Consider the following 13871-nt stretch of genomic DNA (forward strand, 5'->3'; position numbering starts at 1 on the left):
TCTCCAAGGCTGTCAATCTTCACAGAAGCAAAGCCCAAACCACACCCACTGCCGTGGAGTCCATTCTGACCCACAGCGCCCCTAGAGGACAGAGCAGAACTGCCCCACAGGGTCTGCTTCTTTATGGAAGCAGACTGTGATATTTTTCTTCCATGGAATGGCTGGTGAGTTTGAACCACTGACCTTTCAGTTAACAGCCAAGCTCTTAACCACTGTGCCATCAGGAAGGCTGGTGAAAAGCCCCTGACCCTCTTTTCTAGCTCACTGGATTTCAGGAGTAATGGGTTGGCTGTTGTGGGGTCTGCTTCATTATCCATGGGCACGTTATCAATATTCTTCACACTTCATCGGAAAGCCATAAAATTAATTACAGGGTCATCACCACAAACCCTTTCAAAGCAGCTGACTAAGGCTCCTATAGTTGCGACATCAAACACAGGACTGGGACCCTGCTGTGGCTAGTGTCTGCTCCCTGATTGGTGATGAAAACTACAAGGGGAACAAGCGACTTGAATGAGGCCCAGGTGTGGGTTAGGGTGCAGGATGGATGACTGAGCAGCACTGGGCTGTCGGTACTGGGCTCCTTGGAGCTTCCAGGTGATGGCGTGCTAGGCGGCTGCAGGGAAAAGAATAGCGTTGCCAGGCAATCTACTCCTGTCCTTAGGGGGCCAAAGGCCAGCATCGGGGCTGGTGGTTTTCAAGGGAAGGCAGATGCAGAGATTGAAACATGTAAGCCTCCTCCTGTGAGCCTGCTACTCAGAGATAGCATTACATGTGATGACAGACACATACTACATGTGAGGACGGGCACACATTACACGTGACGATGGACACACACTTCTTTTTAAAAAATCTTTGTTGATTTCATAAGAACCATTCCCCATCACCAAAACTGATTCCATCCCAGAGGGCAACATCCTAAGAACCTTCTGAATACAAGGAGCTTATCCCACCTGGTGCCACTTCCTCTCCCAGGTCATCCTTTTAGCAAATTTAAATACAACAGAAGTCCTTTCTGTGAAGGGCTGAGGGTTTACACAAAGCAAGGAGATAAAAATGCATGAGGAAAACATAAAAGTGTACTCCTCTCAGGAAGCAACAGGCCTGAAAGAACGGGTTCCAGGGAAATCCTCCCTAAGCACAGTCACCTGATGCCAGCACTGAGCCCCCCCACGCCACTGCCCTCACCTGCCTGCACAGTGTTCAAGGAAGAGTCATACCTCCTGCAGGGTCCCGTCTCCTCCGGCGACAATGACTACGTCTGTGTGCTCCATCAGCTCCAGGAGCTTCTTGGCTTGGCCCTCATAATCAGTCTGAAATACAGGGGAGCACTGAGTAGTTTCCTCATCCCAGGACCACAGACACAAAGGCCAAGTGATGGGGGACGTTTCCTTTACAGTTTTAGATTGTGTCTCCTCTTAAATTTTACATAACCGACAGGCCTGAAAAACTAAACCCCCAAAAAAGCAATTATGCAGCCCAGACACCATCTAGTAGCGCCTTGTTTCACACCCATGAAAACCCAAGCCCAGAGATGGGTCTGTCTCTCCGGCTAGCTGGCCACAGATGTGTCCAGTCCAGGGCCTCCATCCAAGTTGGGAGCCAGCGCAGGTGCAGACCGGGGGCAGAGGGACCTAGAACACGTCACCCCTCTGCCACTCTGAGCCGAGTGGCCTTAACCTCTCTGAACCTTAATCTCCTTCCCAAGGAAGGTGTGTGCTACGGGATGGGTAGTAGCTGCTTCCTTCTGACAAGTGCAGAGCCACCAGCAGGGGCTGCAGTGAGTGAAAGGGGTTCTCATTGTCACAACGACTGGACACAGACAAGTGCAAGTGTGATTCAAGGTACGGATGACCTCTGCACAGCACGGGGGCTTGTTTCAAGATGTGGGTCTTGGAAAAATTCAAGAACAACAGACACCACATCAGAGGAACTGAGAATTGAGAAAGAAAACAAATTGAACAGCAGACACCCCGGAGAAGGTCCCCACTATTCAAGAAGGCGTCTGACTTCTTTTATGACATGGCCCTTCTATGATAAGGGCACTGAAACTAAAGCCAATGGTGGAAGGAGGATTGGTGCTGTAGAAAAACGTTTTTAGAGAAATAAAAAAAGCTGCACAGAATGTTTCCGTGAAGTCACACTGAGGGCCTGTGTCTCCTGCCTCGCCTCCTCCTCCACCTCTCTTATCTCTGCCACCCGAGACAGCACCACTGACCCTTCCCATCTTCCTCCTCTTCCTCAACCCACTCCACGTGCAGACGATGACGATGAAGGCCTCTGTGATGATCGGTGTCCACCTCACGACACTAACCATCACAAGTACAGTCCATACACTTACCTGTGGCGTGTTTGGGTCTCCATGTGAAAATCTAATAACCCTACAGCAAGAACTGTTTATGTTATTTTACGTTTACTGTTTATGTCAACAGTAGCCTATCAGTAGTTTTGGGGAAGTCAAAAGTTACACATGAAGCAACCGGGATCTTAAAGCTTACAAGCAGCCATCTAGATGCAATGATGGGTCTCTCCTCGTCCAGAGCAAATAAGAATGAAGAAAACCAAAGACTCATGGAAACAACTAGTCCAAGGGACGGGTACATCAGGCAATCCTCAGCCTATATGACTACGAGACCAGAAGAACTAGATGGTGCCTGACTACCACTGTCAACCACTCAGAGGGGGATCCATGTAGGAGATCCTGGATAGAGTGGGAGAACAATGTGGAACAAAACTCAGAATCATTTGGACAAAAAAAAAAACCCAGGTTTGCTGGTCTGATAGAGTTTGGTGGAACCCCTGAGACTATGGCCCCTAGCTGCCCTTCAGGGCTGGAAACGAACCCACTCCTGTGGCTTCCAGCCAAACAAAAGACAGGCATATGAGCTGAACATTTACATTAGGCAGATATACTCCTTGGAAAGGATTAATCATGGGATAACAGAAGGGCTGTGTATGTACAGGGAGACAGCTCAGGGGGCAGGAGTGCATGGAGAGAAGGACACAGGGAAGAGGTAACTATGGGGAGGAGTAGGAGGGGAGCTGTTGCATTGTGGGAAACTGTAGTCAATGTCATGAGACAAAGTGTATGTGAACTGTTGTATGGAAAGTGAATTTGCTCTGTAAACTTTCACCCAAATCACAATTAAAAAAAAGAAAGTTACACGTGACTGTGCAGGGGTCAGCGCCCCAGTCCCACACTGTTCAAAGTCAACTGCTATCAAAGAGCAGTTAGTGCCTAAGACGTAGCGTTTTCATTAGGACAGTTTATCTCCGAGACATTTAGCCACTGCACCACCAGGGTTCCTTGTATCCCATGAAGCCAGTTTCAGTTTTCCTGTTTTGATGCATCTGAAATTCTCATTTAGCCACCAATTTCACTTCATGGCAACAGGTTTAGTTATTTTGGTTTTAATGGGACACAGGAAAGAAAGTCACAGGGGCTTGAGGGGCCATGAGCTCAGTATGGGGCACCCAATGCCACTGCATTGATTCCGACTCAGAGTGACCATACAGGACAAGATAGATCTGTCCTGAGGGTTTCCTGGGCCGCCATCCTTATGAAAACAGACTGCCACACCTCTCCCCTGCATAGCAGCAGCTGGTGGGTTGGAAATGCCAACTTTTTAGTTGGCAGCTGGGTGCTTACCCACTGCACCACCGGAGCTCCTTAACACACGGTAAAGCTTGACGCATTGGTGACAGCATCAGTTCCCTGAGCATTCGCAACTTCAAGCCAGTCCTCACCCCAGCAATGCAGTGTCACAAATCCCTGCTGCCAGGGTGATCCAAAGAGCTCTGGAGACACAGAGGTCAAGGCACCTGGCTGCTAACCAAAAGGTCGGTCATCTGGACCCACCAGCTGCACTGTGGAAGAAAATGGAGGCAGTCTGCTTCCGTAAAGACTGACAGCCTTGGAAACCCACTGGGGGTCGCTATGAGTCTGAATCGAACCAACGACAGTGAGTCTGGCTTTCTGGTTTTTAGGTAACCTGAAGGCCTTCAAGCTGATACCATGATGAAAAGAGCTTTCCTCCAGTGCTATTGCTCCCAAGGGTGCCTGCCCTGAGTCTACATGAAAAGGCTCCAACTGAGGCGTCTTCCAGAGTCGGCGAGAAGGCCAGGAACAAAGGCCAAGGAAGTGCTCCAGAGACACGGTGCAGCCAGCTAAACGCAGCAGAGGTCCCGGATGGGATCCTGGCCCAAAAAACAACTGCTTCTGTCATAAAAAACACTAATGGAACAACCGCCTTACCGTGAATAAATTCGAGACCGTGTTATACCAGTCCTTCATCAGTGTTAATTTCCTGACTTTGATCGTTGCTCTGTGGTTGGAAGAGAATGTTGATATTGAAGAGCAAGGGGGCAGTATTTCCCTAACTCACTCCCAGATGATTCAGAAAAACAACAGCAGCTTGTGTCTGTGTCCACCTATATGTATAGGAGTGTGTATGTGTGTACGTACACACACGCACACACACGCAGAGAGAACAGAGCGAGCATGGTGAGAGGTTAATATCTGGGGACTCGGGGTAAACTGCGCATGGAAATTCTCCAAATCACTTTTTTGACTTTTCTCTTAAGTCTGAAATTACTTCAAAATTAAAACTAAAGCAAAATGAACCCTGCAGAATAGCATTTCTACTCAGGTACAAGCAGAAAACATTAGTTTTTCTATTAATTTTTAATCTTACCCTTTTACATTCCTATGTTCTGTGTATCTGCTATAATGTACATAACAGATTACTATTTGCATATAACTTATAAATACCTTAGATTAATTAACAATAATTAATAAATAGGTCCCAGGAAGCCTGAACTTGGACTAGACAGCACTAGGTGACATCACAGTTATTACTTTTGTGGAGTATGATAACGACAGTGCAGGTAAGTAAAGAAGTATCCTTATTGTCTAAAATGTGTGCAAAAATATTTAGGGGTAAATGACAGGGTATCTTTAATTTCCCTCAGGGAGCCATGCTATCGTGGAAGAAGCCTGGGGGATGCTCATCCGCCTGTCGAGCATGTGAGTGAGGCCGTCCCTCTCGGACCACAGGGGCCAACACAGGAGCACTCTGAACGCAGACAGCTGACCAGCAGGACCATGAGCAGAGAAAGAGCTGCTGTGTAAGCCCCGACACTCTGAAGCAGTTTGTTGCGTAGCAGCAGATAATCTAGTACAGACACCTAGTATAAAAATACATCTAGATGTATCAGTAATTACAATAAATGTTAATGGACTAAACTGTTCAGTTAAAAGACACATACTGTTAGATTGTTGTTTTGGGTTTTTTTTTTTAAGATTCTGCCTCCACGCCTTTCCCAAGACACATCTAAGACAGAAGGATAAAAACTGGCTGAAAGTGAAGGGACAGAGAGACTGTACCAAGAACTAAACAAAGGGGCGAGTGTAGTTACTGCTGATGCCAGGCACTGTCAGCACTAATGAGAGTCATTCTATGAAAAGGTCAAACTACGAGAAAATAAAGTAATTCTAAGCCTGAGTTTACTGAGTACACCCTAAAAATAGAAAAAGTATGAACTAGATGGTGCCCGGCTACCACTGTCAACCTCTCAGTGGGGGATCTAAAGTAGGAGATCCTGGGTAGAGTAGGAGAACAATGTAGGAAAAACTCAGAATCATTTGAAAAAAAAAAAAAGGCACCAAGTTTGCTGGTCTGATAGAGCCTGGTGGAACCCCTGAGACTATGGCCCCTAGCTGCCCTTCAGGTCTGGAATTGAACCCGCACGTGTGGCTTCCAGCCAAACAAAAGACAGTCATATGAGCTGAACATTTACCTGAGGTAGATACACTCGTTGGAGAGATGAATCATGGAAGAACAGTAGGGCTGTGTATGCACAGGGAGACAGCTCAGGGGGCAGGAGTGCACGGGAGGGAAGGACACAGGGAAGAGGGAACTATGGGGAGGAAGCGGGAGGGGAGCTGTTGCATTGTGGGAGATTGCAGTCAACGTCATGAGACAAAGTGTTGGTGAACTGCTGTATGGAAAACAAATTTGCTCTGAAAACTTTCACCCAAATCACAATAAAAATTAAAAATCTATGTATTTAAAAAGCAAAAACTGACAAAACTACAGAGAGAAATATGGCAGATCCACAAGCATGGTGGGAGATTTCCAACACTCTTCTCTCTCTAATTCATAAAGCAGATGAAAAACTCAGTGAAGGCATGGAAGAATTGACCCACAAAATCACCAGATGTAATTTAATGGCCGTATGTACGACACAGTACCTAACTGATACTCTTTTATGGCACACACATGACATTTATGAAAACAGACGACATACTTGACCATAAAACAAGTCCAGATAAACTTCAAAACACTGGAACTACATAGGCCATACAAACATTCATCTTCTGAGAGTAAATGCCACATCCTTACCTCAGTCGAAAAGTGTCAACTTCATAAACCTTAGAACACTGAACTACACAGACCACAACAACGTTCATGTTCTGAGAGGACAAAGGCCATCCTAATCTTAGATGGAAAGTGTCAGCTTCTCCAGGCCTCCTCTAATGCTATTTGGAAAACAGAAAGCTGACAGTGGTTTTGTTTTTGTTTTGTTTTGTTTTTTGGCTCTGTGTTATAATATTGAACTTCTTAACCAAATGCAGTTTTTTTGTTTGTTTGTTTTTTTAAGTTTTATTGTGATTTGGGTGAAAGTTTACAGAGCAAATTTACTTTCCATACAGCAGCTCACACACACTGTCTCATGACATTGACTGCAATCTCCCACAATGCAACAGCTCCCCTCCTACATCCTCCCCATACCCACCTCTTCCCTGTGTCCTTCCCTCCATGCTCTCGTGCCCCCCGAGCTGTATCCCTGTGCATACACACCCTTCTATTCTGCCATGATTGATCTCTCCAAGGAGTGTATCTACCTAATATAAACATTCAGCTTATATGACTGTCTTTTGTTTGGTTGGAAGCCACAGGTGTGGGTTCAATTCCAGACCTGAAGGGCAGCTAAGGGCCATAGTCTCATAGGTGCCACCAGGCTCTATCAGACCGGCAAACCTGGTCCTTTATTTTTTTTTTAAATGATTTTGCGTTTTGTTCTACATTGTTCTCCCACTCTATCTGGGATCTCCTACATAGATCTCCTTCCAAGTGGCTGACAGTGGTAGCTGGGCACCATCTAGTTCTTCTGGTCTCATAGTCATATAGGCTGTGGATCACATGGTGTACAAGTCACTAGGACTAATTGTTTCCATGAATCTTTGGTTTTCTTCATTCTTCTTTGCTCTGGACGAGGAGAGACCCATCATTGCATCTAGATGGCTGCATGCAAGCTTTTAAGATCCCAGTCGCTACACACTGAAGTAGGATGTGGAACAATGCTTTTGTGGAGTATGTTATGCCAATTGAGCCTGATGTCCCCTGTGACTATGGTCCCAACTCCACAGGTCCAACTACTTGCTCCCTCCAGGTAGCTAGCTGTGGCCAAGAAGTAACTACAACCTTGACCCTTGTCAGCTCTACTATATACCTGGGTATTCTTACAAAATATACCAATACACTTGTAGAGACATTGTCTGCCAACCCTATATATGATCTTGGGCACATTCCTCCTTGCGTAGACACATCTAGTAGTTCAGCTTGTCCACCCATCTAGCCACCCATATACCCATGTTTGCCTTCACTGACAATGCCGTACTATATATATGTGTAAAAGGGTTCATCTTTGTTGTCTGTACCTCCCATGCACCTCTCTATGTCTTCCTCTTCCTCATTGCCACCGTGTTGATCACTCACATTTGGTATACTGCACTTCTCTTCACCCAAATCAATGCTTGTTTCCACCTATCTAGCAGGGTTCCCTACCACCCCTGGTAACCAACAAAGAAAATTTTCTTCCATAGATAACCTTTCCTTGACTCTTTACTTGTTGTCGTTATTTGCCATCAAGTCGGCCCCGACTCCTAGCAACCCCTCCTTGGGTTTCTGAGGCAGTTATCACTACAGAAGTAGGATTGCCCAACCTTGACTCTTTACAGTAATGAACTAATATAGCATTTGAAAGCTGACAGTGTTTTAAAAAGCAAAATCGTCTGTATCAACTCCTCAAGGACACAATGCTGACTTGCTTTGTTCTGGTCTTCATAAGCGACACGTGGTCTCTGCTAAGAACTCAGCAGAGAGGACAGGTCATCAGAGCAGTGGCTTGGTCAAACTCACCCGTGTGCCCTCCTCACCTTGACGACAGTCACGTCCATGCCAGACAAGTGTAATATGGGGGCGGCATTTTTTTCAAACAGTGTCCTGGCTTTCCTGTACATGAAAAAGAAAAATATTTCAACACAAGTGCCTCACATGGGAGAACGCGCCCCACCGTCTCTAGTCTAGAGCAGGAAACAGACCAGCAAACCCAGGGCTCCTGTACTTGTTCAAGTACAAATCCAACAGTGTGCGAATGGGGATGTGCTGAGCTGCCAATCAAAGGGCTGGAGGTTTGAGTCCACCAAGAGGTGCCTCAGAAGAAAGGCCTGGCAACCTGTGAAAGACGAGCCACTGAGATCCCCAGGGAGCACCGCTGCCCTCTGACCACACGGGGTCACCGTGGGCAAGGACCAACTCCAGAGCACTGCCGTGTTAACCCAACAGCCAAGGGGCAAACTGTGCCACTGCCAACAGGGTGCACCACTGTCCTCTGACCACACGGGGTCACTGCGGGCAGAAATCAACTCCATGGCACTGCTGCTAACCCAACAGCCAAGGGGAGAACTGTGCCACTGCCAACAGGTCTCCACAAAGGGCTGCCGACGTCACCCCTGGATTAGTAAGAAAGGAGCAGCCAGAAGTGGATCCAATCCACCTCTGAGAAGTGAAGCTCTGGAGAAGCCGCCATCTGCCCTTGTCAATTACACGTCTGCTGTCCCCTCAGTCGGTTCAAGAAGCAGCATCTGGACACTCAGCCTCCACCTGCTTCTGTGACGGGTTCAGAGAGCTGGAATGGAGCGATGGCTGCTCTGCCCAAGTTCCGTACAGAGGACTGGGGAGCAGGTATTACCCAGAAGAGATGCTATTGATGAGATAATCAAAGGTGAGGCAGCTCCAGGGTGACTTACGGCAGCTCCCACGTTCCCGCACACGCACAGAACGAGCCTTTACTGTATTATGTACTAATGCAAACACTCGGCTCTTACTTCCTCAGCTCTCATGTAGTTTTAAACCAGTGATGCATAATGAAACAGCTACGTGATAAATGATAAATTATGTGTCCCGGCAAAGCCAAGATGACAAAGATGGTGCAATTAAAGAGTGAAAACAGTGCTTCCAGAAACACATGAAGAGCTCACAGCCTCGATGGGGCAGCCTCGCCAGGCAGGGGCAGCCTCACCGGGCAGGGGTAGCCTTACCGGGCAGGGGCAGCCTCACTGGGCAGGGGCAGCCTCACCAGACAAGGGGCATGCCCACTGGGCAGGGGTAGCCTCACCTGCCTGGGACAGCCTCACCAGGGCAGCTTCACCAGGCAGGGGCAGCCTCAACGGGCAGGGGCAGCCTCGCTGGGCCAGGGCAGCCTCATCGGGGCAGTGTGGAGGGATGCACCTTGTCAGAAGACAGCAGAGCTGACCTCGCCTTTCCATAAACGGACTGCACTTCACTTCTAGAGTCCCTGGATGACACAAACGGTTAAGGTGTCAACCACCAGAAGAAAGGTAGGTGGTTCAAACCTGCCCAGAGGGCCCTCCGAGGGCAGGCCTGGCAATCTGCTTCCAAACGCTCACAGCCTTGAAGACCCCACGGAGCAGCTGCCCTCTGCTCAGCCTGTCCACCCATCTATCCACCCGCACATCAGGGCCACAACGCGTGGGGCTCTGCTCCCCTCGTCCCTGGAGCTGACTTTGGCTGTTGTTGCTGAGAACACACACATCAGGGCGAACCCCAATTCAACAGTTCCTACCCCACACTCAGTGACCCTGATGATATTCCCCGAGCTGTGCGGCACTGTCACCCCCCTTTCTGAGTCGTTCCTCCTCATTCACATACCCTCACTGCCCCCTTGGTTTCCGATCTCATCTGTCAAGTTGCTGCTGTCAGTTTGACGCCACAGTCAGATCTTAACAGCACCGTGCTCTAGGCAGATGTACGCCACGAGTTAATCTGAACGCTGTTAGGTTTTCAGCAGACTTCAGGGGGAGTTTGGTGTAAGATCATCTCAGGGCAGCAGTGTCAGGGGGGCCACTACACTTGCAAACAAGGATCCACCGTTAAGAAATGCAGCATGTTGTCGCATGAGTATCTAAACACCTCTTAGGAGGAGGATCCCAAAATGACTGACCACAGCTCAAATGCACTGGCATTCGTTTCTCAATCAGAGAGTAGCAAGTGAGTGAATGACTGGGCCTCTAAGGAACAGGACGTGGAAAGGTCAAAGGTGGCAGACGGAGAGGCACGGTGCTTCCGGGGAACAGGGAGAACAAGGGGAGGGTGTCTGGGCTCAGCCTAGAGGTCACTGATATTGGGACAGCAGGTGACAGTTCCCTCACTGAGGGCTTTCTGAGTAGTGGAATTAATGCTGAAGACTTAGAGGCACCACCTCATTTGATCCCAAAAGCACACACCCTATATGCTAATTTCATAAGGTCTGTGTCATGACTTTTCCATTTTAGCATAAACTGAGGCCTTGAGAAGTTAAGTGACCCCACAGCTTCCTCAACCCCAAAGCCCACACTGAGCTCTGCTCTAATTTTGCCACAGGCCACTGCTGACCACTTAATCTTCTCAGCCTTGTCACTGTCCTTTGCTGGTACCTGTCTGCTGGTTGGTGGTGTTCAGTATCGAGATTAAAGTAGGTCAACAGGCAGGTGTTGGCATGTTTACGGGGGAGAGAAGGAGGCAGAGATGATGCAATGAGGCCAACGGTGCCATTAGACAGTCTGCAGGTAACACCTTGAAACCACTGATGCACAGGAAATAAGGACTGTTAAATGGGAATCCAGCTTGCTGGTAAACCTTCACCAAAAATGCAATAAAGTATTACAAAAGAAAGCAAGCAATGCTTGTCCTAGCTACAAAGGTGGGTCCACTGCAGCCCAAACAGTGGCCAGAGGAACCTGAGTGCAAAGCCTGCGGTCCACCCAGCGTGGGCCTCACTACCTGCCGCCTGGCCCACAATCCCCTCCCATGACCTCTGGACAGCCAGGCCAGTTGACAGAGGGACCTGAACCCCATGCCTAGGGGCTGTCGCCTGAGCCTTCAGCCACGAAGGATGGGTGTCCTCCTCTGCCTGCCTCAGGCTTCCTCCAGCACCCAGCTCCGGGCCCACTTCTCCCGGAAGAAAACACTTCTGAGCTCCAAGTCCACAGTGCACAGCCGCCTCTGAACTGTGTGCAAAAAGCACCAACTGCCATCCCATCAACTCCGACTTGCGGCGACCCTGTGTGTGTCAGAGCTGAGTGTCTTGAACCTCCAACCCTTCAGTGGGCAGCCGAGCCCCTAGAGAGGGGCCCCACAGTAATGCACAGCAACAGAGTGGTGGGGCCCACGGTGCTACATCCAAACAGATTAGACATCTTTGGGTGTGTTAACTTGGAAATGATAGCTAAACTTCAGAAAGACCAGTGCGTCAAGCACCCACTAGTTTTGTAGTTACATCTCAGTGTTAACTGCTGTGTCTGCTTTACAACCCAGTCCTGCTGACAGAAGAGTATGGACTCTAAGCCTTTCAACCCCACGCAGTCGCACCAGCTGCCCCAGAGTATGTGCTATTTCCCCTTAGCCAAGCAGAGGACTAATAAATCGCAGGCTGGACTACCCTTTGCAAGCCGCGGGGTTGAGAAAGACGGTCGCCTTCTTTACTTGTGCGTTGGGGGGGATGAGCTGACTGCCGAACACCTGAAACGAAGAAAGACACAGGGTAAAGAAAGGGCCCTCAGTGAGCGAGCAAGCACACGTGTCCTGTCACCCGAAGAAGCACAGCCCGCAGATACTGAGCCTCTCTGGCCAATGCTCTTCCCTGAACTCAACACCAACTCCGGCCACCGAAGCAAGCAGCCCCATTCTGTCTTACGAAGGGAAGGAATTCTCTTCTGTACACAGCACTCAGGTTTATGCCAGCAACAGCCAGCAAGGTTAGTTCATCAGAGGGAAGTGCAATCTGTCTGCCTGCACTCTCCAGAGGACACTTTTTCTCCTGCATCACTAGGGCTTCCCGTGAGAACCCTGGTGCTTACCAGTTAGTCTTCATACCTGTATACCCATAAAAGAGAAACTCCACGCTCGCTTTCCCTCCTCTTCTTTGCAGCCGTGTATGGTAACAGGCAATGAGACCTGGTGGTACACCAGCAAAGCGCTCATAAGGGCTCAAACCTACCAGTCACTCCACGGGAGAAAAGACTTGGTGGTCTGCTTCCATACAGATTACAGCCTAGAAAACCCTACGGGCAGAGGAGGAGTCACAGAGGAGCTGCTATGAGTGGAACTGAAATAACGACCCCCAGAAACAGCATGACAACAGGGAAAGAAGCCGGACTTGTGCTGTTGGAGCACCTCATGTCTGACAGCCATGCATACACCATGCTGAGTTCTGAGGCGGATTCAACCGCCCAGTTGCACAAATAAGAAAGTCAAGGCTCCATGAGATCGTCACCTGCCATCATGCAGAGTGAGTGACAGCCTAGAACTCGCATCTGCCCCAGAGCCTGGCTGTGGCTCCAGCTTAGCTCCGGGCTCTCGGCTCTACAGAGCAGTTAGGGACGAGGCAACGTGCAGGGCCGGGCGTGAGAGCCGAATGGAGCTGTGGCTACCATGTCACCTGGAGAAGACGGTCAACCAGAGCACAAGGAGGAAACACCAGAAGGGAAAGACCAGAGGCCTCCGGGTAGTGGGGCAGGTCTGTACCAGGAAGGCTGCACGCAAGGGTGAGGGGAGAAAGCAAAAGGAGTGCCACATAAACATCATCTCTCCATCCTCCTGACTGCCCAAAGGTGGTCCCTACAGACCCCTGTCTACTGCTTGGTTAACATAAATAAATAAAATACACCTGCCGCTGCTGAGTCCTTCAGGGAGACAAGTTGTTTCTATGTGTGTTTCTGGTCCCTTCTAAGGTTGACCCTGTTTTCACTGTTTCTAAGTTAGAGGCCACCATCCTGCTGCCAAACCTCCAAACAGAACCTGTTCCTGTTCTGGCCACACTGTTTCTGGAATGTGGCCAGAGATGCCATCATTAACCAGGCTCTCTGGCCTGGCAAACGTCAGACCTTGGGACCAGTTTATTCCTCCCTGTTTTGGCTTCTTGGCCTCTAGATTCCTGTCTGAGCTCCAACACAATCCTTAGGCTCACGATGGGTGGAGGCACTTTTTTGAGACAAGAGTGGTTTAAGACATTTACCTGACACGAGAAGTGTGAAAAACCTAATTCGTTCAAGAATTTAGACAGGAAGGGGAGGGCAGAGCCAGGAAAGCCGAGAAGAGTTTATAAGGATGAGCCCACTTCTTTCAACAGATGGAGTAAGTCAGACATGCGCTGAGGAAGTGGCGACTAAGGGCAGCAGCAGAGGCAGATGCGTAACAAAGAGCAGACCCCCAGGGGACACTGGCCCTGCAGGACACAGTCCCTGGAGGAAACAGTCTCTGAAGGAGCTGAAAGAGACAGAACTATAAACTACAGCGTTTACAGTCACACAGTCCTGGAGGATAAGTCTCTAGAGGAGCTCAAGGAGATGGAAACCCAGCACAGGTAGATGTATGAGAGAGAGCAAACCACCGTGGGGACATAGTCCCCAGAGGACACAGTGCCTGAAGGAGTGGGAGGAAACAAAGCCAGCACAGGGAATGAGAGAGAGCCACCCACTGAGGGGACGCGGTCCCTGGAGGGCCCAGTCCTGGGGGAACTCGAGGGGA

The 13871-nt window shown here is 49.1% G+C and overlaps 1 protein-coding gene across 1 annotated transcript in view; it reads right to left on the bottom strand.

Moving 5' to 3' along the window:
- AGK (acylglycerol kinase) overlaps nt 1-13871 on the bottom strand; it is a 100304-nt gene that overhangs the window by 53933 nt on the left and 32500 nt on the right. Inside the window, exons 3-5 of the mRNA XM_007952781.1 lie at nt 11785-11864; nt 8222-8297; nt 1221-1313 (exon numbers count right to left, since the gene is read on the bottom strand). Of these exons, the coding sequence (XP_007950972.1) occupies nt 1221-1313; nt 8222-8297; nt 11785-11864 (249 nt within the window). The remainder of the gene's footprint in view (nt 1-1220; nt 1314-8221; nt 8298-11784; nt 11865-13871) is intronic.

Source organism: Orycteropus afer, unplaced genomic scaffold, assembly GCF_000298275.1.
Source record: "Orycteropus afer afer isolate SDZICR_OR568_19922 unplaced genomic scaffold, OryAfe1.0 scaffold00358, whole genome shotgun sequence".
Classification (NCBI taxonomy): domain Eukaryota; kingdom Metazoa; phylum Chordata; class Mammalia; order Tubulidentata; family Orycteropodidae; genus Orycteropus; species Orycteropus afer.